The following is a 15,696-nucleotide window of genomic DNA, read 5'->3' as shown; positions in this document are numbered from 1 at the left end:
TTTAACTTAAAGCCACCATCTTCTTTAAAACAGATCCCTTACAAAGCATTTCAAGAAGCTCGTTACTTTAAAATAGAGAAAAACTCTAGAACACAGACTATTTAAGAACACCAAACACACTTTAGTCACAAATAAAGTTTTATTATCTTTTCTATTATTAGTAGATTAGTAGGTAATTCACATATACATTCGGGGGTCCATCTTTATTTCCATTATGTTACCACTACTACCTGCCCAAAGTTTTGTTTCTCCAAGAAGAATAAACCAATGAGAAGCTCATCTCGCTATGTGTAAATAAAGAGCCATAAATACAGCTGCCTGTCAAGTACTGTAACTTGGTAAATGATGTTTCTGTTAGCTCTTATAGTTCTTCAGTAAACAGCCAGCTACATTTTAAATAAAAATATGACTGATATGACTGCATTCCTTTAATTTGGAAAGAAAACTAAACAGAGGCCAAGTTTTGTTTGTAAAAAAGTTCCTGAACACATAACAAGACATGCACTTACACTTTCTCCCTTTATCAAATGCCTCTAGCTATTACACTTACTTTAAATCCTCACTATCAAGAATTTCCAGTAGATTCAGTTCTTGTAAAATGCAAGTTACCATGAAGTGACTGCAAAACTGAGCTGTCTGTTCTCCGAGGGCAGCCATCTGGGCTTGTTTATGTTTTCAACTTTCTGGAACAGGGAGTTGCTCTGTTAGAGACGGGACACCCTCGGGAAGGAAGTATCCCACAGAGCACTGTCTGCCTCCAGCTACGCATACAAATTTTGTCTCATTTCGGTCACAATTTCAAAAGCCTATTCAGCAACTATAAATAGAGCATTTGCAAAAAAAAAAAAGAAAAAAAGAAGAAACAACTATAATACTCTTACTAAAACATCCACCAAAAGGCTGGGGTGGGCGTAAGAGAGGAGACTATTACTTGTACAGCTAAGAAATAGACTTGCTTCTGCACAAAGTCACGAGGACAATGACAGCCTGTTTTCCAAAGTTGAACGCATTTTAAGAAACTGTTATTCAGTGAAGGCATTCTGTTACCCTTGCTCAGGCACAGTGTATTTTCTGAACACTCACACTGAATTCAGACAATCATTATTCAAAGTGAGTAAGGATAGCAGTATCTGACTCATAGGAAACTAGGAAAATCTCTAACAGTTTTTAGCCAGCTTCCTTAACAAGGACAGTTGTGTAATTTGGACGGTTTTGTTGTTAAAAATACTTCAGTAGTTTCCATTGTAATTTTATCTAAGTGAAGACCTTCGTCATGATTTGTGTTTCAAAATAAAAGTCTTACATTTGGGCTAGCTTGGATAAAAGCATCTAAGTTTTACTACAACTCAGACAAAACAGAACAAAGTTAAATCCTGTTCCTTACTTTTTCAGAGTAACAAAAGATATAACAGATAATTACCTTCTAAAGTAAAATCCAGCAATACATATTCATAAGCATAATCCGTCTTTGTTTCAACTTGTGGTCTCTTCAATGTAGAAAAAATTTTTCCAGGGCTGCTATCATCTGGGTCTTCCAGCTTTCTCAGTCCGCACCCCATGGCAAGATCTGCAAATGATTAAATCACAGGAAAAGGAGGGGGGAGCAACGAGATCTGCTGCTCTCACAAAAAAAAAAAAAAAGTAACCAATTCCCTTTGATTTTGTTTTCTATTAGCCGTAAATCCAAATACAGAAAAAGTCTGCTTCCCAAATCAAAAGGTGAGGGTACTTTCCATTCATTTTCTTTTATGTATATAGTAACAGTAAGCCTGTAATGTTTTCAAGCTACAAACTTAGTATGAGTAGGCTTGATTTTGCAGCGATGTTAGAGCTGCTAGAAACTAGCAGAGATTTTCCATGCCACGTCAATTTACAGCCAGCCCCCTATCAGTGCTCCCTTGCAGAGGACACCAATAGTGCTTTGTTTGTCCTTCTAGACTGACTGGGAAGGAAGGAGGGGCGGTGGGTGGGTGGGTGGGGGGAAGACAAGAACTGAATAAGAAAGTTATAGAGAAAGTTGTTTTTAAGTAATTACTTACCTCCAGAAATACTACTCAAATGCAGCAGCAAGTCAGAGGGAAAAAAAACACGTTAGTCAGAATGAAAGAATGAGAAAAGAGCCTCAACATGGTTGGAGACGAAAATCATTTCCAGAAAGGAAGTCAGCTTCAAGAGGAAATTGCTTCTGGCATCTCAAAGGGCAGAAAAGTAAATGAAAAGGAGTTTAGTCCTTATTTTAGATTTCAAAGTTTGGTTCCCATTTCCTTTCCACAGGAACTTTCTTCCAAAGAAAGAAAAACATGAACATAATGTAATATATTGTAGTAATGTAAAACCATGTAGTAAAGGAGCTTCTTGTCAAGAAAATCATGTGCGATTACAATAAGCATCTACATCACTAAAATCAGCTTATGTAATTGGTTTTGATCAACACTAACAAGTTACACTGACGTTCAAATCAGAAAGTCCTTTTCAAACTAATATGCACATAGTTACAAGACCTTCTGCCCCGTTTTTCACAGGTATGTAACGACTGAAGTCCTCTCCTCCATCAGGCTGACCTCAGCTGCAACACCAGATGTTCAGTTCTGCTCCCCAAGTATCTTTTTCTTCAAGTCCTGAAAACTTGGTGTAATTTTTAACAAATTAAAGGAATATACCGGGCCCTTAAAAATAATATTAAAAAACCTTACCACTACCTAACATAAGCACTCAGTACTCTTACATTAACTACTGCAAGTAGCTACTACAAGTATGAGCCCTGATGCAGACCACAACAACACTTGGGGAAAAAAGGAACAGTGAGTGATTTTTCGAGGTACTGTTACTGCAGGGATGGGCAGTTCAATAACATAGGTTTTTTTACTTTTAGACTGCATCTAGAGCAATTCAGAATCATCTAGAGGAAACCAGAGATTTAAATTAATCCATTTTGGATTTAAGGGACCATGTATTTGAATTTAAAAAGCTTTATATATTTTTATTCACTGTACGCTATTAGTCTTATCAGAATTGCCCACATTTGCTATCATCAGTCAACGTGATTTAGACATTAACCGCTTGTGGTTTTCTTCCTGTTCACCTATAAGCAAAGTGATGTAACTTTAAGTAGCTTACCAGGAATGACACATCAACAGGCTACATTACCTTTGAAATCCACATTACAGTTTAAAGTTACTTAATTTTGGAATACCTGAATAATCTCTGAGTGCAGAGCCTATGCAACATCACCAATTCAATCTTATAGTCTTAAAAAAAAAAAATCCCATGTACTGTAACAAAGGGGAAATACCTGTGTTGTCTTCTTGATTAAAACCAAGGAAAAAAAAACATATTCAACAATTAAGTTCTCCAGCTTCCCGAATATCTGCTTATACAAAAATTGTTTCCAAATACATTTTTTTTTTCCCCTCCAGAAAAGGTCATCCGTGAACTGCTGCTATCCCAAACATCCACGTAATGGTCCACTCGACCTGGAAAATCCTGTTGATTCCACAAGGGTCTTAAGATCCGCTGCAGCCTCTTGTATAAAGCCACGGCAACAATGGAAATAGCAACAAGTGAAGAAACCTTTTTGCAACGCTAGTCCAGTTGCCAGCTGCTTGCTTTTCTGTTTTTGTTTTTTATTTAACTAAAGATAGCTTTGTTTTTAAATGAGGCCAGAATGCTGTAATTTGAACTCTTTGTAGCAAGGCTAATATCAGATTCCAACCCTCTCTCTGAGACAGGATTTTTCATAGTATAAACAAACCCTTTTTGACACCAATGCAGAACACTTATGGATAAAAATTATGATGCTTATTTTAGGTAACCCCAGATTAGTCAAGTAGTTACAAGCTTCCAAACTGGAAGTCTGTCAATAGCTACTATTGAAGACTTGACTCCAAAGTCATTGGACTGAACCAATGCAATGAAACAGCACACAGCAGAACAAAGGAAACAAAACCAAACCAAAATGAGCAGCATTCCTCACAGAAGTTCAAAACTGCACCAAGATACCTGGACCTGTTTGGAGAGAGACAACTTCATAACATTCCTGGCTTCAAGAAGGGTTTTGTTTATAGATCCATTTTGCAACAAGGTTCTGCAACACTGCCTGCTTCGGTGACTCAAAAAGCAAAGGTTCTGGGAAGTGGTACCAGAGAAGGAAGAGATCCCCATGCTATGCTGGGATTCACTGGGGTGTGCCACTCACAGCAGCTCCCACGGAAAGCACATGAGACTCACTCATCCAAGCTCGGCATCAGTTTTAGACTTCTGAAAAGGCAAACAGAGATAGGCCACGGCCTCACCAAACCACGTGTCAATTAATCCAAAGTGACTCTGCCTCTGTGGAAAGCTTCAGTTTTCATTCTGATGAAATGGGAAACTGATACAAAGGTGGACTCTTAAGAAGGCCTATTAAATCTGTAAGCGCTATCACAGTCATGGGAAATAACTCCTCCTCAGCCAAGTGATTTAGAACCGGCTGGAGCTTCCATCACCAAGAGCACTTCTGTGAGAGGATTATTCACTAACACTTGAGCTGATGAGCTTACCTGGAATAAATTCAGGTATTACAAGCTGCACAGCCTTTTCTATAGAAAAACAGAACCATTTCTATTGTGTAGGGTAAAGGGTTGCGATCATCAGAAATACCTTAAAACTGTACTAATTACCTACAGAATAAATCACCGCTGTTTATAAAGATTTCACTAGGCCCCAAAGTGACTCAACTAGCAAGAAACAAAACAGTTTATTCTTAGTTCCCCTGCCAAAGCCAAAACGTAAAACAACATTTGGACCAAGCGAATTTCCCAGTTGTGATCCTAGCAGCTGTGACTGCAGCTTACAAAAGTGTATTTGAGCAATACTGAGAAAAATAAGCATGATCATTTGGTACAGTGTAGTCATCCCTGACCCAATGTTTTTAGCAGAGGACAGAAATGCCAAGACTCAAGAGGATGAATTACAAATTAGAGCTGAATCAGTGAAATAGCTCCAGAACCTGAGGCTAACTGAGCAATTACAGGAATCCAAGACAATGCAGTAACTAAATAATATTATTCACAAATTGCAACAATTTTGCACTTCTCTGTATTTCTTTCTTGGGTTGCCTTTTTTTTTTTTTTTTTTTTTTTTTAAGTGACACCAGGAAAAAGTAAAGGTTTTGCTTGGGAAAGGACAAAAAAAAACAGTAAAAAAAAGAGAAAAAAATCCATTAGAAAAATACTGCAATTTGATAGCCAAATAATTTTCACATCTCTATCTTCAAGAACTAGTAGAACTATTATTTTTAAGAGAAACTAAAACAAAGCACTGCCATTTACTTTATTCTCTGTAGAATCATTTCAATATAACCACTTTGACCCGCCCCTTTTATCTTTTTAAATTTCACACAGGTTTTTTTTCCCTAAAAGGAACAATTTTGTGAACGCAACAGGAACAACAGTCTTGTTAAACATGTTAGCTTTGAGCAGAAATGCCAGATTTCCTCTTTTAATATTTATCTTAAATATTCTAAAAAGTACAATCAGATGACAATAGGTTGTTTTGATGACTGCAGAAGCTTAGTTTAATGATATCAATTCTTTTTTCACATTTTTCTAGAACTGTTTCAACTATTAATTTATGCTACAATTAAATAAACAAGTTACAATTCAAACCGTATATAGGGACCAATGTATTTGCATTAAACTTTCAGCTACCAAACCAGAACTTTACTAGAAGTTACAAGCCACAGAACTTTTGTTTTTGCTTACTGCTGCATCACAAGCAGCTTCAACAGAAGGAGCTTTGGATTTATAAAGCCATGAACAGTTCTCTAACATGAGACCTACAAATTTATCACACATTTATCTATGTACATCCACAGTATCTCATTTAACAAGGCTGCATTAACTAGATCCTCTGAACCTGCAATACAGTATCGAATGAAACAACTATGTAGTTAAATAAAATCATGCATTTTCAAATCAAACTGGATGTCCTCGTTTAATAATCTGATTAAAAAACTATTTGAAATTTTATGAACAGCATTTTGCTTACATTTAATATACACACTTAAGTAGACTAGAGCTCCACCGATGGACAGAGAAGTAAAATAACCATAGGAAGCCCTCAACCCTAATTTCAATATTTTCTAATTATTTGTGGCTCAAGAAGTCTACAGTGCCAAGTATGTATCCAACGAAACACATACTTCTCCATTACATCTTAGCTTAATTACTCAACATTGTTAAAGTTAGAGCCACATATTAGTGTTTTGCTTTCTGTATTTCTAGTGGGATTTTCTGAATAAAAGCTTTAAAGATTAGCCTACCATGTCCAAAATTGTACATGCGTATCAAGACACTAGCATTATATTTTAGCTCTTTAATGTAATGATTTACTATGTGTATCTTTTAAATAGGAAACAGAACCAAAGGAAATTTTAAACTACTCTAGCAGTTCAATATTACAAAGCTAGAAATCTATTTTACTGTCATTTCTACAGTAAAAAACAACAACCAAACACCCACTATTTCACACCCTTACAGCTTCTGACATTTTAAGACTGTTAAAAACTTAAAAATGTTTCACAATAGCCATGTATTCTGTGAGGTTTTGCTCAGTTAATATTGGAATGCAGTTTACTCATTAACTGAACTATTTGAAAAATGCATTTCAGAATACAAATAATCACTTTAATATGAAATATATAAGCAGTTTTACAGGGATGACAAATGGACTTCTGGTGCTCAAGATTAGAAGTAGCAAGAACTCAAAACATTAGGGAACCAGAAAATTCTACTTAATGCAAGAAACAATCCTTGATCAAATACATAAAAAAAAGGGAGAGAGAAATTTTGTATATCTACAGGTTGTTAGCAAGCGTTACTGACAAAATGTTAGAACTAGCACTTGACCATGTAAATATAACACTAACCAATGGTTGCTAGAAATACTGTAACAGCTAGCTCTGTAGAAAATAAACAATACTAGCAAGGGTCGCTAAATGCTCAGGGAGTGGAAATGAGAAAATTAATTTGGTTTCCTATTACGTGACAAGCAGTGCACAAAGACAAAGATGATTATTTGCCATTAGCTACGCAGTGTCCAGGGACCCTATTCCTAATCTGAACCCTCCTACAGCTACCAAAGGGAAACTACAGAGGTTCAAAGGAGACGTTAACCCTTCTCCAAACCCAAAATCACTGGGAGGAATCTCAATACCTGCACTTAACTAGATGAATTCTGTATAGAAGTATACGAATCTCCCCATTATGAAAATTTTAAGTGGTAGGAAGGTGATACTGTGTAGCCTACGAGATTTTTTAAATATCGTGAAAGCTAGTGTTAAAATAATGCAATTTTAGGCACCACCTGTGAGAAAATTGTGTAGTCCTTTCTTAGTGTAAATTAGTGTATTCCTGTAATAAATTACAGAAGTCAGACACAATTGAGGTCCCTGAATTACTAAGATAGGGTTCAACTACTGAGAGCTTAAAGGTTCAGCTACTAGTAATTCATGTTATGCCTTCATTGTTGGCAGACATCTTAAAAGATAAACTACAATATGAACGGAGAACCATCAATGTTTCAACAGCAATCTGTGGCTCCTCAAGAAAAAACACCTATCACCTTGGTTCATTTTGGTCTTTTCCAGGTGTCAGAACAAAATGAAGCATTGTTAAGACCTGGTGATATAATCCTAACAACTGCTACCTCCAGACTGAAGTTATAGACCTTGCAGTAGAACACTGTGGGTAGACTTCTGTGCTTAATGCTGAATATCCTTCCAAATGATCAAGTTCATATGGAAGCAAAAATGAAGTAAATGTTCTTTGAAGCAAAGGCCACGGGATCAACTCATTATCAACAATCTAACATCTGTTCAATAAACAGAAATAAATGACATTCTGTATTTGCATTAGATGCAACTTAAACTGATAGATGTGTAAATGACTGCACAATATTTACACATTTTGAAGCTATTAGTTCAAAAGACTTCCCCATGAGCACATGTTCAATATAGTACTTGTTAGGAAATTTACCTCTTCTATCTCTAAACCACTTTAGAAACAAGGAAGTCACGTTTAGTAAACTGAAACTGCTAATCCCCAAAATAAGGATTTAGGACTAAATCTTCCAAATTGTGGGTCAAATGTGCATTTGCTTCATGATCCAAGAAAAGCCTCTAACAGAACACACAACTTTCTTTTGGCAGCTTCAGAGACAGCACAGCATTTACAGAAAGATTCACTACATAAAAATTCTCTCATGGAAATGAGTTATTGTTAGTATGTACCAACATTCCTGTAATATTTAAAACCATGAATTCTAAAATCCAAATAAAACAGAAGAATAACTGGACAGATATTTTTGGCGGTACAGACTGGCTCAAAGACACGACAAACTAGAGCAGCAGCTATTTACCCCCTCAGAAATATGCTGATATCCCTGTGGACCCAGTAACTTGCAAATATCTGATACTTGTTGGGCAAAACAATCTCCACAGCTTCCACAGTAACACATTTTTTAAAAAACAAATCATGCTTAAATCATGTAGGATTTTTTTTTCTACCTAGCAAAAGGTATGAAGTAACTTGAGTAAACATGCAACTAAGTACATGGCATCTCCTTTCAGAACATTTTCAAACAACTGTAAGAACAGCACCAGTTTCCATCTCTTTTCCTGCACACTAGTAATACTATTGACTGCTAGAATAATCTTTTAAGATATTTACATATTAGTTACATTGACTGACAATAATGTCAGTCACACTCTGTAAGATTCCTAAGTGATTAAGAAACAAAACAAAAATACAATCAAAAATAAACCAGGGTATTTTACATATATAAAGATGCCAATGCTACTATAAGCTTGTTTTCCTATTAAATACAAAGGTTATATTTTAACCTTTGAGGAACCCAAGTTTTACAAAATACATAAGGTATCCTAGCGGGATGAAAGGAGAAGCAAGGATAAAAAGAAGAAAAATATTTTCCTGCAATTGAGGAGGAAGAAGTATCCCACCTCATTACATTGTCGAGGAGTTCCTAAGTCTTGCTCAGACAACAAAAAAATTCAAAGCAGAGAGGTGAAATTTTCAAATGTTTTCAAGTTTTCATAAAGCCAAATACATTGCTTACCATATAAGAAACATGTCACCATCATATGAAGACAAGCAATTATTCAACTAGTGGTCCAAATTTTGAAAAGTTACTATACCCAAGCACTGAAACAACACGCAAGCGAAGACAACTTATAAGAACAGAGAATTCCGATTGAAAAAAACAAATACACAAAAGCTATTGGAATTGAAACAAAATGCACATAGATTTAAAAAAAATCTGTAACACACAGATGCTGCTAGTGTATATGTGGGAAAATGGCTTTTTCACTGTAATTAAAGGACCTTTTAAATTTATGTAGTACAGAAACTAAATGTGAAATTTTCTGTTTAATAACTTGTATGCCATTTTTCAAGTGTATGTTAGTAACCAATGTTTATACATTAGGCTGTATACCAGAAGTTACAGTTTTGTCCTGTGGAAGTGTTTTTATTAAGAAAAGGAAATGCAGGATAAAAATCATAGTTTCACCTGTTTACCTGTCCTAACTACAAAATTTGATTTTATTTCTTTACGAAACACTATGGCATTTAAATTTAGGCACACTCAGGCAAATGGTAGAAGATAGGAACTACATATCCTCCACGTCAGAGGTGCGTTAGCAAACTGAATACCTAAAAAGACATTTTGGAGAATCTGTAGAAGAAGATGGTATATTCATCTTCCATTCTGTCATGTTTTCCAGGGTGAAAATGGGGACTTCATGTATGTTGAGGTTTGAGACTCACAGACGGATGATGTAAAAAATGTCTTCTCACAGAATGCAATCTTGATTCCTAAAGAGAGGGGAAAAATGCTATGTTGTTTCCTCCAATTCCAAGTGTATCTGATTTATTACATTAATTATGCTTCAATGAAAAAAAGAGTCTATTTTGCTATGGCATCTGCTCAACAGACTTGATTTAAAAAGAAAGTCAGATATCCATTACATACTATAGGTGAAGTTGACAGTGGCCAAGAAATAACTCCATAAGAATGGAGCCTTCAAATTAGTTCAAGTTTATTTTAGCAAAAACAAGTCTTGTTCACTCATCATATAGCTTTACAGAAGCGTATCAAGTCAGCAAAGCAATAGCTATCCTCTTTCAAAATGAGGAGAGAACATTCATTCTTATAATATACTGTGCAAAACTATTTAACCAATGTATATATATATTAAACTTTTGCATTCTAACAGATTAGAATAGATCAAAAAACCACAAACTCATCTTAGCACTAGACCTTCCTAGTAACTGTTTTAGTTTATTTCACAGGTTTCCTAAGTATATAACCTGATACCTGAGCATTTCAACTTAGCTGGGAAAATATTCTAGATAGCTTTAAAACCTTATGTATCTTCATACTATATAAACAGCCTTAATTCTGACTCAAACTGATGGGTCAGCCTTAAAGTTCTTTTGATTTGTATGTAGTTTCCAGTATCTTTAATAACATACAATTCTGAAATTACTATTTGAAATTGTAATCATGCTTATATTATTTTCAGTAGCCAAAGCTCACAGATTGATAAAATGAGTTGAACAACTGATAGCTGTCCTGTTTGTAAACTAACCAATACACAACTGACAGATTAACTTGTCAGCGGATGACACTTGCTGCTGACAAAGGGATGACAGGATCCAGAAAATAGGGCTAATGTTTTAGGTGCTAGCAAGAACTGTTTCTAGAATGCTTGTATTATTCTGTTTTGCCTTCCTGAGATCAGGTTCTTCTCCTACAATCTCCCTTTGCATCTCAGCTGGTCTGTATTCCACTTGTGAAACTCCCAGATATTTTATTTATTTAACCATTCTGAGTCTTTTTACCCCTTTCCTACTATGCCACAGGATAGACTCAAAACGATATTTGTTTTCTAACCTTAGCTCTCTGCTACTCCTCTCTCTTCTGTTATTAAACTTACTTGTCTTTTCCCCTCCCTTCTAGCGCTGCCAGTTTTGTAGTACTACTAGCTGTAGTTCTTGCATTCCTATCAGAATATTCAACTCAACTTAATGAAATCTTTATGAAGATTTCAGTTTCTTTTCATCATCTACTTGCTCCAAATCTTGTACATTTCCTTCCCAAACTTCTAGGCTCGTGGGCCATCTCTAGTATCAGCCTTCATCCAGTACCCACTTTAGCCACTGTTACATCAGCCTTCGAGTTCCAATCTTTCTCTAACTCCTTTAGTTTTGACTTGCATGAGGATATAGAGGACAACACGTTTCCTCCTCTGTAATGCCTGGTCCCAGCAGGACAGTGAAGAACTAATGCTTAACCCCACTGTATTTTTTTTTAAAAGCCACCTCCAGGGATTTATTGTACAGATGCCAACACAGATAAGAAGTCACACCCTAACCAAACAGCAAGCCCCTGCTACACATTGCTGGGCTGTTAAAAGGCTAACAAATAATAAATGGACACAAATAACAACATGTGCAAAGGATATTCTTCCCTAACTTCATCTCACTAAAATATTAAATTTTAAAAGAAAAGTAAGCAACTAAAAGCAGCACCTTTTTCACAACAAAAAGCATGGTTAAGCACTTGCCATATATAACTCCATAACACAAATATAACTCGTATAACTCCATAAACACAAATCACTGTAAATCACCAAAAAAATCAGGAGAAGAGGGGAAGAAGCTAGTTGCTAATAACAGAAACAAAAATCATACATTGAAAAGCTAAAATTTTCCCTTGTTGTTAAAGGAAAAATAATCCCAACATGCACAGAATTTGGAAACTTGAATATGAGAGGAAATAATGATGGAATGAATATATACAAAACTGTCTTGGGAATGAATTACAGGAGCTACTAAACTTTGTTGTCTATAAATAACAGGAAATTTACCAACATGCATGAAGCAACTAAGTCATTTTGCAGATCATACTAAATTCTATCTTAGCATGTTTTATTATTTACCAATTCGTAAATATCAAGCATTGCAATGAAACAACTGACCCTAAGTTCCACAACAGGCAGCTGCTAGCTGGTATGTTGATGATGGATCTCAGCCACATGGGAACGACTGGACAAGAAAATCAGAACAGGTAGACTAAAGCTGCCCAAATGGCTTAATAGTGAATGCTCCATAGCGTCTGTCAAGTAAAGAGACAGAGAGAACATACAGATCAGAAAAAGCAAAAGAAACCACTAAACTAGAATGAGAACAAACTATCAGAACAGAAAAAGAGGAGCCTGTAAAGAGAACGCAGAAGGAAACAACGCAAGACAAAGCATGCCATTCTGCTCTATGTTAACATACAATTAATGAATATGTTTTTGGTGGAGTTTAAAATACCCTTTAAAGAGCAATAAACCATGCCACAGCTCGTGACAAGCCTCCTGTTAATCATATATGAGGACAAGTTTTGTATGCATGTTTTTAAAATTTAGGTAATTTAAAACAAAAGTTTTATTCTTCCTTAGTTCATTACATGTATAAATGAAGAAAAAAATACTTACCTATACTGAAAATTAAACTTGTTTTTTTGTTGTTCCACATTCCATGCTGTTAAGTACATAGTTCTAGAATAAAATTACTATGTTTTCCAAAAATGCTTACACCAAGACTTTCCTTCAAAAACACAATTTAGGTATACATACATTTGTATGTATATGCGTATCTACAGACATAAACATAGGTGTACTTATGCGTATTATAAATGCACATAAACCACAAATTTTACCTTATTGCTCCTAATTGCAGAGAAAAATGGAGCACTCTAAGTTCAGTTAAATTTACAGAATGGCCACTACAAAAAGACCAAGGTGTTATCACCACATGCCATTATAACCAGAATGTAAATATATGAGTACTCGTAATACTACATTTCAAATTAATACTCTAAATTCTCTTTTGACATGGGCAGATTCTCCTGTGCCTTTTGAGTTAGAGGCAATGCAATTACTGCCAATGGACTGTAGACTGGAAGTATCTAAGTTAAGGATCTTTGACCTTTCTGGAAGCCTTTTCTTATGGCAAGTAAAAAATTCCATTTTAAAGCTATTGAAAAGATTGTGGAGAACAGAGAACAAAGTGGTGGCAAAAAAACAAGCAAACAAATCTGAAAGCCAAGTTATATTTCTATCATCGATTGGTTCTTGCTTCAGAGCCCAGCCAGTGGGGTTTTCAGGAAAACAAAACAAAAACACAAAAACCAAGACACACACACAAAACCAAAAAAACCCACAACCTTACTACCTTTGTACTCTTCTGTGACTTTCTAGAAGATTTTCTACAGGTTACGCTTAAGTCCAACCTGGTATATGGCACTTTTAGTTTTCAAGAACTGGATTATGAAAGATTATCAGACTCTCAGCTAAAACTAGTCTACTGTGAGGACAGGCATAAAGGATATAGGTAGATTGATTTCCTTCCCCTTAGACTGTATGTCCAAGAACAAATAAAAAAGAATGCCTCCTAAGAAGTCTTGTGCAGGAAAAGACAGTGTATTATCTCAGAGTTCTCACACCGGCCAAACCATTCCATTGGATTCAGATCACGGGAACAGCAAAGTTACCCCCCATGGGTACACCCTAGTTGGAAAAGATGACCGAGAAAAAAAAACAAAAAGCATAAAACAAAGCAACAAACCACCCTCACCTACCCACCTCCACTTGCCACAACCTTTTATACCTTTGCTCAGTTTTTTAGACTGTAACTGTAATGCACAGCTCCCCAGGCCTCCCAGACAATATCCAGGAAACAGTGACCATGCCAGTACTTCCTAATTCAAGACAGCCATCTACCAAAACAAAAATTTAACTCTGAAGTAATACTTCCAGGTCTGAAACCTGGAAGACAAAATGAATTCCAATCTTAACTTATGTTGCTGCTATTACCATGGACTATACACTATAGCCTGTAACTTCCTACTATATTTGTGCGTATCTGTATTATATGTGGATACTGGCTGTCACCCATCCTGCTCTCACCACATGACTTACAGCTCCTAGTAGTAGTAATATTAAAGCAGATGTTGCAACTCCTAGTGCACTGGGGACAACAAATAACTATCCATACAATGCCTTCATTTTAAAATCTGTTCCCTCTTACATGGCCGTTACTCGTAATTTTCAAGCAGCAGATACATGTTTGTTGGCATATTTTAACAAGAAAGCAGCCAGCAGGCAATATTTTCCTGCAGCTGGGGAGCAGGTGGTAATGAGACAAACACTTGCTTAATACATACCAGCCTGCTCTCAACATTTGCTCTTTTATTTCCAATCACTCTCGAGTGCCCAACCATAGTGACAGACAATACATGCTGATCAAAGGCATTTTGCATGAAACATACTCAAAACTGTAAGAGGGTATGTAAAAAGGTAAGACGAATGGAGGATTATGTTACAGAACTATTAAATACTAAACAAAACTATAAATAAATAAAATTAACTGTCAGAAATTATTTGATATTAATTTATAATGAATAAAATTATAAGAACTCTTCTAGTCTTTGTAAGGGTCTAAATGTATTTGGTAATCTATTTGAGACCTGAATAGAACTTAGTTTTAGTTATAGACTCAAACAAGACTTCTGAGAAAATAGCTGAGTTAGAAAAAAAAAAAAATACAAATAAAGGAATACATAGGATTAGCAGTTCTATGCTTAAGTGAGCACTGCTAACACAAGACTTAGCTCCTCCAACATATCCCAAACTTCTAGTGTAAGTACAAGAGTTTGAGCTATTGCTTGACAAACTGGTTTGAGGAACTGATGCAAATTTTAGTGCTTTATGTGTACTGGGAGCGGGGATTCATCTTTACCTGCATCAGTCCCCTGACCTGTTTTACCATATTGCCACACAAAAACCTGTATGAGCACAGGAAATGGGTGGCATGGAAAAGGAATGAGCTCCTGGGTTATACCAGATTAAGCTGCATGTGAAATTACTGCTACAATGTTTTGTATGTTTTTTCATAGCTGTATCATGAGATAAATGAGTATGAATGTGCAGCTCATTTCCTATGCCACAATAACTTTTCAAACATGGCTTTACCATGCATACACATTCTACCCCAAATTAATATATTATCACTTACCACAGAGTAAACCACTTTGCTCTACGGAAAAGCATGATACTGTGGTCATTAATATGGAAGAGGAAAAGCTAACATGCTTTAGATCTACCTTGTAACTTACTGTACACTATCTTGCTCTTCTTGGTCCTACGATAGATAATAAAAGTCAAGTTTCAAAGTAAAAAGTTTGCTTCTGTATTTGATACAGAAAATATGCATTTGTTTTTGATTCCGAGACTATTGTGTATTTTTTTTGCTTGTGTGTGTGTGAGAGAAAATGGAATGTGAACTGGATAATATGATCACTCTGTCATACCAGCTCCTTTTTAAGTATTACTTGAACAAATGAATCACCCAGGACTATTCTAAAATTCATATTCAGTTTCTATTGTCTTTTTTTTTTTTATTGGAGTAATTGCATTTTATTTCCAGACAACACTTAGTGTTACAGCCCCCTCTGCTGGATAGTTTAGGACATACTGTTACACAATACTCTGGAAAAGATGCTTCTCAAAATAAATCTAAAATAAATTAAGGAAATATATGAGAGCCTGTAACAGGTCTTTGAGTCATTCTTACTCACTGTCATTCG

The 15,696-nt window shown here is 35.7% G+C and overlaps 2 protein-coding genes across 5 annotated transcripts in view; both read right to left on the bottom strand.

Annotated features, from left to right (window-relative positions):
* The window catches only part of RFTN2 (raftlin family member 2), a 31,546-nt gene extending 29,017 nt beyond the window's left edge, over positions 1–2,529 (bottom strand). The window contains exons 1-2 of one of the 3 annotated variants that reach the window (XM_035331595.1): positions 2,040–2,529; positions 1,421–1,616 (exon numbers count right to left, since the gene is read on the bottom strand). In XM_035331595.1, coding sequence (XP_035187486.1) covers positions 1,421–1,559 — 139 coding nt within the window. In that variant the 5' untranslated portion in view covers positions 1,560–1,616; positions 2,040–2,529. Of the gene's footprint in view, positions 1–609; positions 671–1,420; positions 1,931–2,039 lie in introns of those variants that run through there. The other 2 variants (XM_035331596.1, XM_035331597.1) reach the window with 2 other exon arrangements.
* Positions 2,530–8,357: 5,828 nt separating this feature from the next.
* Positions 8,358–15,696, bottom strand: part of BOLL (boule homolog, RNA binding protein) — a 39,414-nt gene continuing 32,075 nt past the window's right edge. For both annotated transcript variants that reach the window (XM_035331598.1, XM_035331599.1), the window contains one exon: positions 8,358–9,872. In XM_035331598.1, coding sequence (XP_035187489.1) covers positions 9,798–9,872 — 75 coding nt within the window. In that variant the 3' untranslated portion in view covers positions 8,358–9,797. The remainder of the gene's footprint in view (positions 9,873–15,696) is intronic.

The sequence above is a fragment of the Oxyura jamaicensis genome, chromosome 7, assembly GCF_011077185.1.
Source record: "Oxyura jamaicensis isolate SHBP4307 breed ruddy duck chromosome 7, BPBGC_Ojam_1.0, whole genome shotgun sequence".
NCBI classification, from domain to species: Eukaryota; Metazoa; Chordata; class Aves; order Anseriformes; family Anatidae; genus Oxyura; species Oxyura jamaicensis.
This window is presented reverse-complemented; position numbering and strand designations above follow the sequence as displayed.